At 50.7% G+C, this 13,211-nt stretch overlaps 1 protein-coding gene across 9 annotated transcripts in view; it reads left to right on the plus strand.

Moving 5' to 3' along the window:
• The window catches only part of LOC112454970 (putative transcription factor SOX-15), a 46,352-nt gene that overhangs the window by 12,191 nt on the left and 20,950 nt on the right, over window positions 1-13,211 (plus strand). For 2 of the 9 annotated variants that reach the window (XM_025016624.1, XM_025016625.1), the window contains exon 1: window positions 4,662-5,547. The exons of 3 other annotated variants lie outside the window; for them this stretch is intronic. In XM_025016624.1, coding sequence (XP_024872392.1) covers window positions 5,225-5,547 — 323 coding nt within the window. In that variant the 5' untranslated portion in view covers window positions 4,662-5,224. Of the gene's footprint in view, window positions 1-4,661; window positions 5,548-9,793; window positions 10,294-13,211 lie in introns of those variants that run through there. 4 more of the 9 variants (XM_025016630.1, XM_025016632.1, XM_025016631.1 and 1 more) reach the window with 4 other exon arrangements.

Genomic DNA, 13,211 nt, shown 5'->3' on the forward strand with positions numbered 1-13,211 from the left:
ACATACGCACGCGGGCAGGCGTACGCGGCGCGATCGGCCGTGCCGGTGGCGTTTCTAACAAATTAACGGCCGATATCTCCGTCGTTTACCCTGCTCCTTTGCCTTCTGGCTCCACCTCCCGGCTCCGAGCCGAGCGGGCCGGCCCGTGAGAGGAGCCGCGGCGAGGCCAACATCCCAGCGTGAGCGCGAGCGAGCGCGCGCGCGCGCGCGCACCCGAGCGCAAGCGGCGAGCGTCTGCGCCCGCGCGGGAGAGAGATCATTTTTGCCACGTATTTGCAAACTGAATAATAAATACCGCGGAATATATACGCGAAAGAGCAGCGCGTTCCGCCTTCACGCAGCTCGCGCTCGGCGCGGATTGGTCGCGCCGGCCGCGAGGGGACGGCGATATCCATTCGCCGTCTCGCTCTCCTCCGCGCCGCTGGACCTACTTTGTACCCGCACACACGCGCGCGACCTCGATGCACGTGCACGGCGGAACTCGCGGGGAGGGGACACATCTGCACACCCCGCTGGCTGTGTGCGCTGCGTGTCTCTCTATCTCTCTGCCTCCCTTTCTTATCTCACTACTCTCTTTCTCGCTCTCTTTTCTCTCTCCGCTCCCGCCGAGGAGAGAAGTGGCGTTCGGCTCGAGCGAGTCCGTCTCCCTTGGTCCGCTTCTGCGGCTCTCTCTTCTTTGGTCTCTCCTCTCTAGTCTTTCTCTATTTTCCTTCGTCGCTTATTTTTTTCTCTCTATTTTTATTTCTTAAGTATTTTGAATATTTCTTCTACTGTTTTGCTACGTTTAATCTTATATCTATATCGGTTTTTGTATCCCAATTTAATTACACTTTTTATTTTTATACTATGCTACTAAGGAAGTTCCTTGCCAAAGTATGATAAATTTTTCTTTCTTTTTTTCTTTTTCTTTCGCATATTTGATCTCAATATCTATTGTATCTAATTTGTAATTTATATCTATTGTACGTTTCTCTTTACTCCGCTTTTCTCTTCGGAATACAACAAAATTATCCTTCTCTCTCTATCTGTTTCTCCCTTTGGCCCTCATGTATCCAAAAGCGTTACGCGCCCGCATGAACGCCCGAATACATATTCGTTCTGCGGCTTTGTTGTGTACTACCAATCGGAATCGGTCCTCCTTACTATTACATTCGTACATGTACGAGCTACTGGCTTTTTATAATCTAAATCCATCGTCATTCGGCGCAGCGAAAAAAAAACACGGTGTCGACGTCTCGCAGCACATATTTGGAGGTTTCAGAAATTTAATGAGATTATTGATGACAGCACCCGAATGCATATATCAACATACGTAGTCGATCTTTATTAATCATAAATATGCTCGAATTTTTTCGATTCAACTTGTAAAAATAATATTTCAAAATTATCATTTGCGAGGAGGATCCTCGCAAAAAGAAAGAGAGAGAGAGAGAGAGAGAGAGAATGTGTATGTGTGTACATGTTTGATGAGAGAAAAAAAGTATATTAACAATAAAAATTTAATAATAAAAATGAAAAATTTCAAATTGGAAATGCAAATTAATTCGCGAATTTGTCGTTTTCTAATCGAAATAGCGCGAGAGCGAAAGAAAATAATCCGCATTGAGGGGGCAATATCATTGATGGGATTGATAATAAGAAGCAACACGAAATATTGTATCAACGATAATACGCGAGCGTTCCCGTCACGGCCGCAGAGACTTCATTTCGTTTTAGGGATTGTTCAGCCGAATAGCATAAATATTTATGCACATACGCAAGCATTACGCGCTTGCCAGCGCATTAACGAGCACAATGCACTTATATCGTTTCATATATACATACCGGCCGCTCAGGTGAGTGACGGCCGCCCGAGCGTGATGTTCTTCTCAGTTTATTTTACGGTTCCTTACGGTTGTCGCTTTCTTCCGTTTATCGTCGCTTCTGTTCCACCTCTACTTTCATACACCTTCTGAAGACGTAATAATACATATACAGGGTGTCCGGTGAAAGGCGGGACTCAAGACGAGAATGAACGAAGAATAGTAGGATAGATTCTTCAGATTCAAAGTTTGGACTGTTCTATACTCGCTTCTTCTCCGCGATCCTCGTGCATCTGTTTTTAGGTCGAAACAGACGATCTCCGACGATGCGCTAAATTATACGCGCGAGGGATTAGCGCAAGAAAAACTTTTTCGGATGTTGCGTTTCAGTTTGCGCCATCGTGACTCGCGAGACAGCTACGTCATCAAGATCGGTATCGATCATATTATCGAAAGAGCAGCCAGTAGGCACGCAAGTCGAGCGAGTGAACGCGGTATCGCCCCGTATCCTCTCCCGACTTGCTTTATAATCTTTTAAATATTCAGTTTGTACGCTCGGTTTTACATTCATCACAGCGTGTCGGCCGCTACGCTGCGCGAACTCGCGCGAAAATGATTATCAGTCAGATCGCAGATCGCGATTGACTTTTCTCGGAAGGAGGAAGAATCATCCTTAATTAAGCTTGGTACATTCATTCAGGAGTAACTCACGAAAGAGAGCGAGAGAACAAAAGTGAAGACTATGCTTTCTGCGGTTGCAAAGGGTTCGTGTTAAGTGTCCACGATTATCGGAAGTGATTCTCGGCTAATATTTTTCGACCGTTGAGCTATCACATTACTTCCCTTCGTAGGAAATTCGATCCTACCTAATGCTCGCTGCAAGAAAGAAAGAATTCCATACGCGCGCAAAAGGAAACGCGCTTGTTTACGTTAATTTGCGACGCATGATTTTGCGCGCGCGGAATAATTAACGCGCGCGTTCCCCTTCCTCCCTTCGTCATACACGCTTACTTTTCACGGGATAAAGTTCGACGTAACGAAGCGTCCGACGTTAACGAAGCGTTAAAGCGAGGCAGGTGGGTTGCATTAATGCAACACCGGGAGGAATATAAAACGTGTAATCGCGAAAAGGTCGCATTAATAGTAATAATAACAGGATAAAAATATGCGCAATTTTTCTCTCGCGGGAACAACGCGGAGCCGCTCTCGCACGTAGTTTATATTTAGACTCGCGCTTAGAGCGAATTTATAGTCATTGCTATCGGGATCCTTTATGCACCGTCCCTTGGCGATATTGCGGTGTGCCTACACTCCTCTAACACTCTAGGCCGACGGTTCTCAAACCTTTTTTTGCTCGCGGCGCGCTATTGTCCGGCCACGAAGGGACTCGCGGCGGCACACGCTCCGTCCGAAAGACGGATTACCCTCGCGAAACAGCTCGCTGGTGCTGCTTCTTACTTTTTCGTTTACATTTCTAGGCGGATGACAAAGGAGGGAAATTTTTTAAGAAAATTAAATGCAGATTCTTATCTTTTTAGCTTGCGTTGACGATCACAAGGCTCAAATTGCTCACGTGACGCACCTTTGAGAGTCACTGCGCCAGACGTTAGAGAAAGAGAGAGTACACCGTGTGCGTCTATAATCTCTCGGCTTTTTTTTCACGCGCGTGTGATGACACCCACGTGGTCTCGCCGCGGCTCCGCTCCATGCGCTCGCGCTCGCGCTCGCGCCAGCGATTCGCATGGAGCCACCAGCCGATATCTATATGGTCGCAACCTTTCTCCTCTCATGTGCTAATCAATCTGCGTGGCTTCCTACGCATTTCGATTACGTAAACGCGGCATTGTGAGCCCCAGCGCGAAAATTTAAAAACGCGAAATCAGGAATCCGCGCCTCGCATTCCGCGAACCGCGCCGCGCTCGCCCGGCCCCCGCGTGCGAATCGGCCTCCGTCTTCGCCGATATATCTCATATATTCCAATGACATTTGCGGATACATTCAGCCCCGCGAGGATCGACTGTCGAAACGCGCAATAGATCGTGCACTTTACATTACACGCGCGAAATTATTAGCACGCTCGACCGGAGGCGGTACGAATCGTCGGTTGGAAAGCGATTAAATTCAATCCAATATCTAATCTCCAGAGGGCATATAATTAATTAGAGTCGCGCTTGACATGTATATAAAAAAGATAATCGTTGAGCATTTCTGTCGTTTTCGATAAGCTTTTCGTTTCTTTTTAGCATCCCACTTAAAGGATATCCTCAAAATTCGTCGCCGGAGGCACCGCCTACCTCCGCTTAAATACGCCTCCGCATCTTCCATTTTTTTTTCTTTCTTCTTCGCGGAACTCACATCCATTTTTCGTTCCACCGCGCGCGGAACTTTCGCGGCGATGGCGACGACGGCGAAGAAGATGCACGCCGCCAATGCACGGGCGGATCCGCGCGATCCTGCGTGGCGCTCGCGCGGTGCCTCGAGGGGGGCACTCGCGTTCGCTTACTCGCGCGGGGCACCTTCTCCCGCCAGGTACACCCGTGCCCACCAACACGCATGATTGTCTCTATACCTGCACGTTCACGAGTACGCATACATACGCGTCGTACATAAACAGCGCGCGCATACATATGCACACGTACATACATACACGTGCCACACACGCGGAGACTCGCTTCCTCCTTGTACGCTCGACCGGCCGCAACACCACCGCCGCCACTGGCCACCGATGCTCGTGGTGGTGTTCGCCGTTCCCGCACCACACCGCTCCTCGTTGCGCCGGGCCCCGATCCGGCCCGAGTAGCAAGTCACCTCCGCTCACCTCGGCGGAGCGCGCGCGCCCGACTTCAGTCCGCGCTCGGCCCGAGTCGTCGTGCAGCACGGAACGGAACGCGCAGGAGGCAAGCAGGCGAGGCAAGGCAGGCAAGCAAGCGGATGGGCCGGCTGCTGTCGCGCGCGGCCCGAGACGACGACACGCGTGTACGCGTTGCCGTTGCTGCCGCCAGCAGAATAGCAGATCCGCGTGCGCGTGTACACGAGTGAGCGGGAGATCAACTGACACGTGACATACGGAAATTGCCGCGCGCGCGGCGCGGTGCCGAAACGTCTGTTATTAAACTTACAGTAGTGAGATCGAGATCGGGATATCGGATACCCGGAGCGACGTCGACGAGGATAGAGACCGAGGACGCGGAAGATCCGCGCGGTGAGTGCCTCTGGGCTCTGCAGGGATTCCTGCGCAGGAACCGAGCGCGGTATTATGTCACACTCCCACGCGAACGGCGACGGCCGCCGCCGCTGCCGTTCCTGCCTCCGTCGCTGCTGCCGCTGCCGCTGCTGCTGCGAGGCCCAACATCCTCGTCGTTTGACATTTCCGCGGGCATGCAACGCCTGATGGATCGCACACGCGCGCAGTCCCATTGTGAATGTTACGCTCGTTTCGTCCTACCTTAAAGTGTGTTCGGTTCATCGAGGCATCGAGATTTTTCCGCGAGACGTTTTATTTTTTCACGGGTGCTTATACATCCCGAGAGCGCCGTTCCGCAATTTCGACAGTGACACCTCCGCTCTCTCGCGATCCGCTCGGCGATCGTCGGAGATTCGCGGCGCGATTAAACGCGGCCCACGTTCGACTCCTTTCCGGTGTTTCTCCCGCCGTCGGCACGAGGAAAAACGTTCCCGGATCGTTTGACGCTTCACCGGACGACGCGCCGTCCAACGGCCCTCCTCGTGGGAGGAGGCGACAAAGGTAAACGAGAGAGAAAAGCCATTTGGCGCGCGAGCATGCGTTTTCCACGAGCGAAACCCGATCTGCTCGGTGTCACGTATCGTCGGTGTGGCACGCGATACGACGACGACGACGATTCCGCTCCGATTCCGCTCCGATTCCGCTCGACTCCGCCGCGCCGCGCCGTATCGGCTCGGCTCGGCTCGGCGGATCGATCGTGACGCCGGGGTATGAAATCGGTAATGAGCTGTAAATCTCCGCGGCGAGAGTACATCGGGCCGCGTGTGCGGGTGAGTCACACGTCACGGATACCGACGATACCCGCCGACACACACAATACACACGTACACATATAATATACGTAGACGGCACCTTCCTTCGGCGTATTCTTTTCCCTTCGGTAGAAAATCGAAGGAAAGGATAATAAGCGAGAAATACACTCTCTCTTACCCGCCGGCCGGTTCCGTGGTTGGCCGCGCGCGCGTGGGCGTAAACGAGAGAGAAAGAGAGAAAAACGGTCGGGAAAGAAGGCGAGCGAGAGAGGGAGAAAGAGGCAGACGCGAAGCGCGCGTAGAGGCGATTTTCTGAAAAAGAAAAAAAAATCGACGGTGAAACCTTCGTTAACGTTCGGTTTAGACTCACGTACTCACGTGCCGTCCATCGCCCGCGGGAGATAATCCCGTTTCGATCGGATCGATTCGACCCGAGAGGATCGTCAATGCGCGGCGAAAGCGGCTAAGAAACGTCGACGGACTATCGGGTCGCCTCCATCGGAAACGTTAATCGTTCGATCCGTCGAGAGAAGGCAACGGGAATAATTTATTTCGACGCCGATAATTTAACGATTAGATTAGCGACCGATGATTTGCGACCGGGCTTTCCCGGCGAGAGAGGCGCGTGCGCGCGCGAAAATACCGGACGCCCGCGAATCGCTGACGAGGCAGAATCGTTCTCGCGAATGACTCCTGAAAATCCGCGAAGGAATCGACGCCACGCGATCGATGCGCGGCTTCGCCTTACCGCGACTCGGAGAGGCGCGGATCAGAGAGATAGGCGACGCCGCCGCCGCAATTATGCGTGTAATAATAGTTGACTTTGCCTGACGCCTGCAGGAATTCGACCATTACCGCTAAATCCGTGTCCGAAGAGCGCAAAGCTATTAATTCGACGAATCATTTCCCGATGATATAACAATATTAAAATAACACTGTAGGATGTAACAGATGTAACAGAGAAAAGAAAATAGCAGAAGAAAATCTCGCATGATAATTTCGCAGTCTCGGTTATTGAGGATCAAAATACGTCACTTCTGATAAGCGCCACGGATTCGTCCAAGCAGATTTTTTTCCTCGTGCGTTCGACAAACCTATGATGACGACGATGTTTTACATACGGAGTCGCTGCAATTCGCGACGTTAACTCGCGGGCAATTTCGATCTCTAAAGGTGCGATTTCATTGACGCTAGAAACCAGCAGCAGCGTCAAGAAAATGGAGTGTGAAACTCTTCGCTGGACTCTCATTAGCGAGAAAGAAGATTCTGAAGTCTCGTCCGTACGAGCCTATACTTCCACAGCTCACGCCGCGCTACGTCGAATCACGCGAAATGCCGCGATTGCGAGACGCGACGTTAGAAAGCACACGGTAATATTGATTTATACGCTCGTTTATTTATCGAGAGATAATCCACGCGTCTCTCCGCGCGCGCGACAAGCCCTTTCGCGCGATAATCGCGCGCGCGTCCGTCGCGGTTACGCACGTCACGCGCCTGCCTCCACGCGTACAAGTCTACACGCAATTCGGAGATGCGTATCGCAGAGAGAAAGAGAGACGCAGGTGGAAGGAAGGAGGCGGGATGAGGGATGAAACAAGCACCGTAGAAACTAATAATTTAGCGACTTCTTGACGCGGCATCGTCGTCGTCGAATCGTTACGCGCGCATTCCTCCTCGCTTTCATGTCATCGGCATCCTCGCGGCCAGCCGATGCGACGAGCGAACATCGCGTGTTGTATCGATCTGGCATTATGATCATTATTGCGTTACGCGTCTCGCCTTTGTCTCTCCATGTGTGTAACGCGTGTATGTGTTGCGTATGCGTGCACACACGTGTGCGTGTGTGCGCGCGGCTGAGAGAGTATCGCGGATTGAGACCTCCGTCAGTGGCACGTACGTATACATATACGCGTATACCATCGTGCGACTTTACGATTTCGTCGCGTACATGTACGCGGCCGCGTATAGATCCCCGTCGGCGAACGCGTCGCGCATTGTGCCGTTCAACCCGCACCGTGTATTGTGAACGGATGGATTATTTTTGTTATTGTTCTTTCTCATTTCTCTGTTGGTCGTTCTCTCGCGCGAAGTTACAATCGTCACGCGCGCGCGCGCGCTCGCGTATAAAAAGTACGGATCACGATACGTTACGAATTCTTAATTCTTTCGAGGGATAGCTCTCCGCGGGTGAGTCTCGGATTACGTTTTGTCGGAAGGCGTGGCGAAACCGTTTAATGTGCGAGTCGACCGCGAGTCGGTCATCGCAATCGAGCGTGGTCCGCGAACGTAATGAGCCCGCGCGCGGATATCGGGTTTCCTAGGTTTCGGTGTTGAGACGTCTCGCGCGTATATAACGTTCCGCGCTTAATTGCCACCTCCGCGAAGGGAAACGCGGGCGTTTTACCGTTCGCGCGGGCCCGGTAATTTACTGTCGATCGGTCCGCTTAAACAACGATATCACGGCGGTTAACCGGCGTGATTAACGTCCGTCCGTTTAAACGGCTCGAACTTACGGCGTCCCAGTCCAGTAGTCGACGATTAATTCCTCTCGAGAGAATTGTAAAACCACAAAGTTATATATTTCTCTCGCTTCTTCGTACGCGTGCTTTTGTTTATGTTTGTTTAACATTTGTCGCGCTAGAGAGTCGAGTTCATCAACGGTAAATTAGAGAACAAGCGCGCCGTTCCGCATCAGGGGATCCAGTTAGCGTTGAGTATCTATTGGGTATTTACAAGTTATATATCGTGAACCCTCTTGAGAATACACGTATTTGTCCGTGTCGGTTGAGAGTCGGTTATCGCCGGTGATTTCGCTAATGTAAAATGTTATACGACGTTTATCAATCGTTATTCTTTTTTTTAAATTGATTTTGATAAGAATACTTGGGGGACGTAAATTGCTGGTTAAAATATATAAAAAAAATATTCATTTAACAAGAAATCATTGTTCAGGCGACGTCCGTTAATCCTTGCATATTGTGCATTGGAATTTTCTAATCGTATCTTGATTGTATCTCGATTTTTCATCTTTTCGCGATTAAGCGTCTTGCACGACCTCCTGGATCCTTCGTCGATCTTCCGACCCACGCCCGAATTCTTGCCGTTCATTTCCTCGATCACGAGCGAGAAAAGAATGCGATTTGACGATCGTTTTCGTGCGACCGTAACTCACGCGCGAGTGATTATAGTTATTTCATAGATATACCTTTGCACGATACTTATTAACGCTCAATCGCCGAGGCACGAATAGAAGTCGATCGCTATCCGTCCGATCCAGATGCCGATCGTTATCCGACACGGCTTTTCGAGCCCTCCGTTTATGTGAGCCCCTCTCCTTAATCCGCTCGCGGGTTAGGAAATTAAACGGACACTTTCATTAAGCGCGGCTTTAAACTGCATTTAGATCAAGCGGGGAGGGGGGGAGGAGAGGAAGAGGGCGGAGAGAAGGGTTATGTAACGCGAGATTTAGTTGTTCCGTTAGGTATCCGAACGAGCCGTTTGAAAGTCATTTGAAGTCGTAAGCTCTTTGCGCTGGAGAAAACATTTTATAAATTCGTCGCAGTGACGCGAATATAAAGTCTCGCTGCGATCGAGCGAGCGGAAACGGAAACTAATTCATAAGTTCATTAATTCACCAACATCCATGTCTTTCGTACTGAATAACTTGCGTCGCGCCGCATTAAACGAGCATCTGTGCTGTTAGTTTTTACACTTTTTAATTCCCAGTAAGAAATTATCTCCCGGAGTCAGGGAATTTCGTGAGTCCCGCGACTTTAAACGAACACTGTTGCTTTGTAATTTTTACAATAATTATATTTGTTTCGTCGCGCTTGTCGCCCACTGACAAAAGGTATAGCTCCATCTTAAATTCATAACGGTCGTCGACATGCAGGTCGCGCGGAGTCTTTTTTTAAACGGCGCTTCTCGATCATCCTCTAAATGCGTGCGCGTGTCGTTAACGGCCAAGTAAATGGATTTGTTCTCCTGATTAACAGGCGGCGCGCGTGCCCCCCCGAAGGCGAGGCAACGTCACCGGAGGATCGCGCCGCTCGCAGGACGTCCCCGTCGACAGGACGATGCGCATCGTCGTCGTCATCGTCGTCGTCGCGAGTGTCGTTCTTACCGTTCTCTCGTACGTAGACACGTAGAGCGCGAGTGAAAGAAGAGGAAAAAAGAACGAGCGGGGGAAGAGAGAGAGGAAAAAAGGAAAAAAAACGGAGGACCAGGAGAGGGAGAGAGAGAGAGAGAGAGAGAGAGTGAGCATCGCAACGCGTGTGAAATGGATGGTACGCCAAAGAAAAGCGAAGCAGTGCTAATATATGGATGCCCATGGGTGGAACTTGGCCGAAATGTGCCAGCGCTACCATCACGCTATACCGGCGGCAGCGGCGACGCAGAATTCCTCGCCAGCTAGGGATCCCTCGGCTGCCATCGCGCAAGGCTTGTCAACCGCCGCTCTCATCGATCAAGCCAGCCCGTCTTATTCGCACTACACGTAAGACCATTTCTGTCTCTCCTTTTTCCCCCGGACCCCCCGGTCCCCCTTCTCTCTTTCTCATATTTATTTCATGAATATCCGCACACCGACGGTGTGTAATAAATTTGACGCTTACCTCGCGAGCGATCGGATCGGCTCGCCGCGCTGTCGCACCTTCGTTAGGCGAGTTCGCACTTTCGTGGAACTTTTGGCTCGCGCGGCTTTTCACGTCGAAATAAAATACACGTCGTCGAAAATCGTATAGAGGGGAACGTTAACGGAGGACCGAGCCCGCATTTCGGCGGTTTCGGGACGCGCGCGGAGGACGGCTCTCGTATATGTACGCATATGTATACACATATCGCGGAGCTTATCGAGGGTGGGGGAGTCGTCCGGGCCCCGTTCTCAATTGTATCGTATATATTAATAACGATACGGCGAATTAGGGATAAGTATACGTACCGCGCGGTCAGGACCCCCGTAATCCTGTTATTAGCGCGGCGATTAGGGGAAGATGATCCCCAGGCAAATTGCAGGGGCGTGTACCGCGCGTGTTTGGTTAACATAATCGCCAATCGCTATCGCCGATCCGCGCGAGTCCCTTCGGAACGAGGAGGGCGATATATGCGAGGCGCAGGCGACGCGGACGTGCGTTTCTCTCAACCCCCTCGTCGTCGGGGATCGACGCGCGCGAGCGCGCGTCGTTTCCCTTCTTTCTAAATTTTCTTACTTCCCCTCCCCCGCGCGTGTCTTCGGGACGTTAGTGTGTTGGAAATCCATTAAATTGCAGTTTACGCTCGAGATTCAATGTTTCACTATCATTACGTCGTACTGCGAAGGCAAAGAGGATAAAAGGTGGCTCTCACTCACTCTCTCTCTCTCTCTTTCTCTCTTTCTCTCTTTCTTTCTCTCCTCGACCCTTTGGGACTGCTAAGGAGGAGGTTGGGAAAATAGCATGCGCGCTGCCGGCCGCGGCATGCGTTTCTAACGTATCGTATAATTTCAGCTATATTTCTTATCTCGTTTGCCCGCAGTCTTATTTGTTTGTGCCCTCTTACAATACGTATATTCGCGGGGAACCTGCGAGAATTTCACGTTTAACATTTCGTCGCTCCTCAACCGCGTATTTGCAGAACTAGCGAAGTCAGACCTGACGTCTGACACGACGGAAGACGCAAAATGTGAAGAGAAGAAATAAAGACCCGGTCGTGAGTTACTTCTTTACTCCGTTTTTTATAGAGGTATTTCGATTCGAGCTTGTTGATTTAAATTTATTGATATATCGAACACGCGCGCAAGACCAAAAATTTCGCATCCAGAATTTCAGAGATACCGCAAAGACGCGGATCTCTCGACCGCTTCCTCTGACGACGAAAATCAGCTCCATTAAAGTGGTTCCGCCCGGTTCCCATCCGTTGCTCCCAGCCGTCGCACGGATCGCGTACCACGTCACGTTATATCCGAACGCACGCACGCACGCATGCACGTACGTTAGACGTTCCTGTAATTTTTTTACGCGAAACATCGGCGAAAGTCTTACAAGTCCGAAAGCTTCAACTTACGACAATTTACTCGTGAGTTACAAGTTACAACCAATCAAGGTTTCTCTTCGTAGAACATAAAGTTCGAATTTAATTCTCGACTTGAGTAAAGTTTTCAAAGCCTTTCTTCGTAATACCTTTGAGGGACAATCGTGGCTGCGATTTTACGGAACCGCTGGTGGATCCTCGTCGCGAACTTGCTTCTCGAACACCGCGACACGCATTCACGTGCCCCCTTGTTGATTGATTCTTGTATTTACGAGACTGAATAAAAGTTTCACGCAAAGCGCGAGAGCTATCGGATCGACAAACGGCCATCCGCCCCCCGACCACTTTCTCGATCGCTTCCTTCCAAAATCGCTCTTCCTTCACTCGATATTAGCTGATTAAAAATGTCAGTTCAAGTATATTTCTACGCATTTTCTGAAAACCGCGAACTATTCGCGGATCTCCGTGCAAGTTACGTCGCGAGCTTGACTCTCGCGTGATAAGAAAATTAATATCGCGACGCGACGTTGCGCGCCGACCCGGTCGATCGAGCCGGAGCAGGCTCAATTTACAAACATCGATTATAATCGACGAAACGTCAATAATTCCGCGAACGATACTCTACGCCACCACGGCAAAGCGCACCTCGGCTTTTCTCGGTACTCGCGGACTGGGAATACCTAAACGTCGCGCGTCGCGGAGGTCTTCGAAAATCGTCGCTATTTTCTTTCTTACTCGAGTCGCGACGGCGTTTTGGATTTTCCGCTCGCGAGTTTCGGGCGTCATCTTCAACTTTTTGTTTCGGCGCGTCTGAATGCAAAATCGTGGAAGTGGTTACGAAGCGGTGACGTCGCGCTTGACCCCTGGCGTGTGCGATGCCGTGTGTCGACCTTGCGCGAATCCCTGCGATTGCGGTGACTCAGATCGGTGACTTGACGATTGAGCAATGACTGGCAGTTAATTACGGATTAACGTTAGTTATAGTTATTTCGAGCGTCGTCGATGAGACACACGACACCGGCCAGGGAGTCGCGCGCGATCCCGATTCTCGGGTTGCCGGCGCCGCGTGCACTGTTGCGACGGTCTGGCTAATCGTTCATCTGTGTATTATTTAATTAAGCGATTCCTTCGAATCCATTACGTGCGAAAAAAGAACGCCGGGGGTTCCGTTTTAAATGCCATCACCTATTGTTTCTGCGATCTGTAGCGAATACAAAGAGAGAGAGATCACCGAGATAATAGACTCACATTTGCATTATAAACGTAAAGAAGGTGGCCGCGGCTAGTTACTCCGAGATGATGAACTTGAACGGTCGAGCCTTCGAATTTCGCGGATATACCCGGTAAACGCGCGTGGGCGATTTTAGGACGGTCGTAAATCTGTAGGTGCGTTAAACTTAATGGCAG

This window comes from Temnothorax curvispinosus, unplaced genomic scaffold, assembly GCF_003070985.1.
Source record: "Temnothorax curvispinosus isolate PA1 unplaced genomic scaffold, ASM307098v1 QBEX01005604.1, whole genome shotgun sequence".
NCBI lineage: Eukaryota > Metazoa > Arthropoda > Insecta > Hymenoptera > Formicidae > Temnothorax > Temnothorax curvispinosus.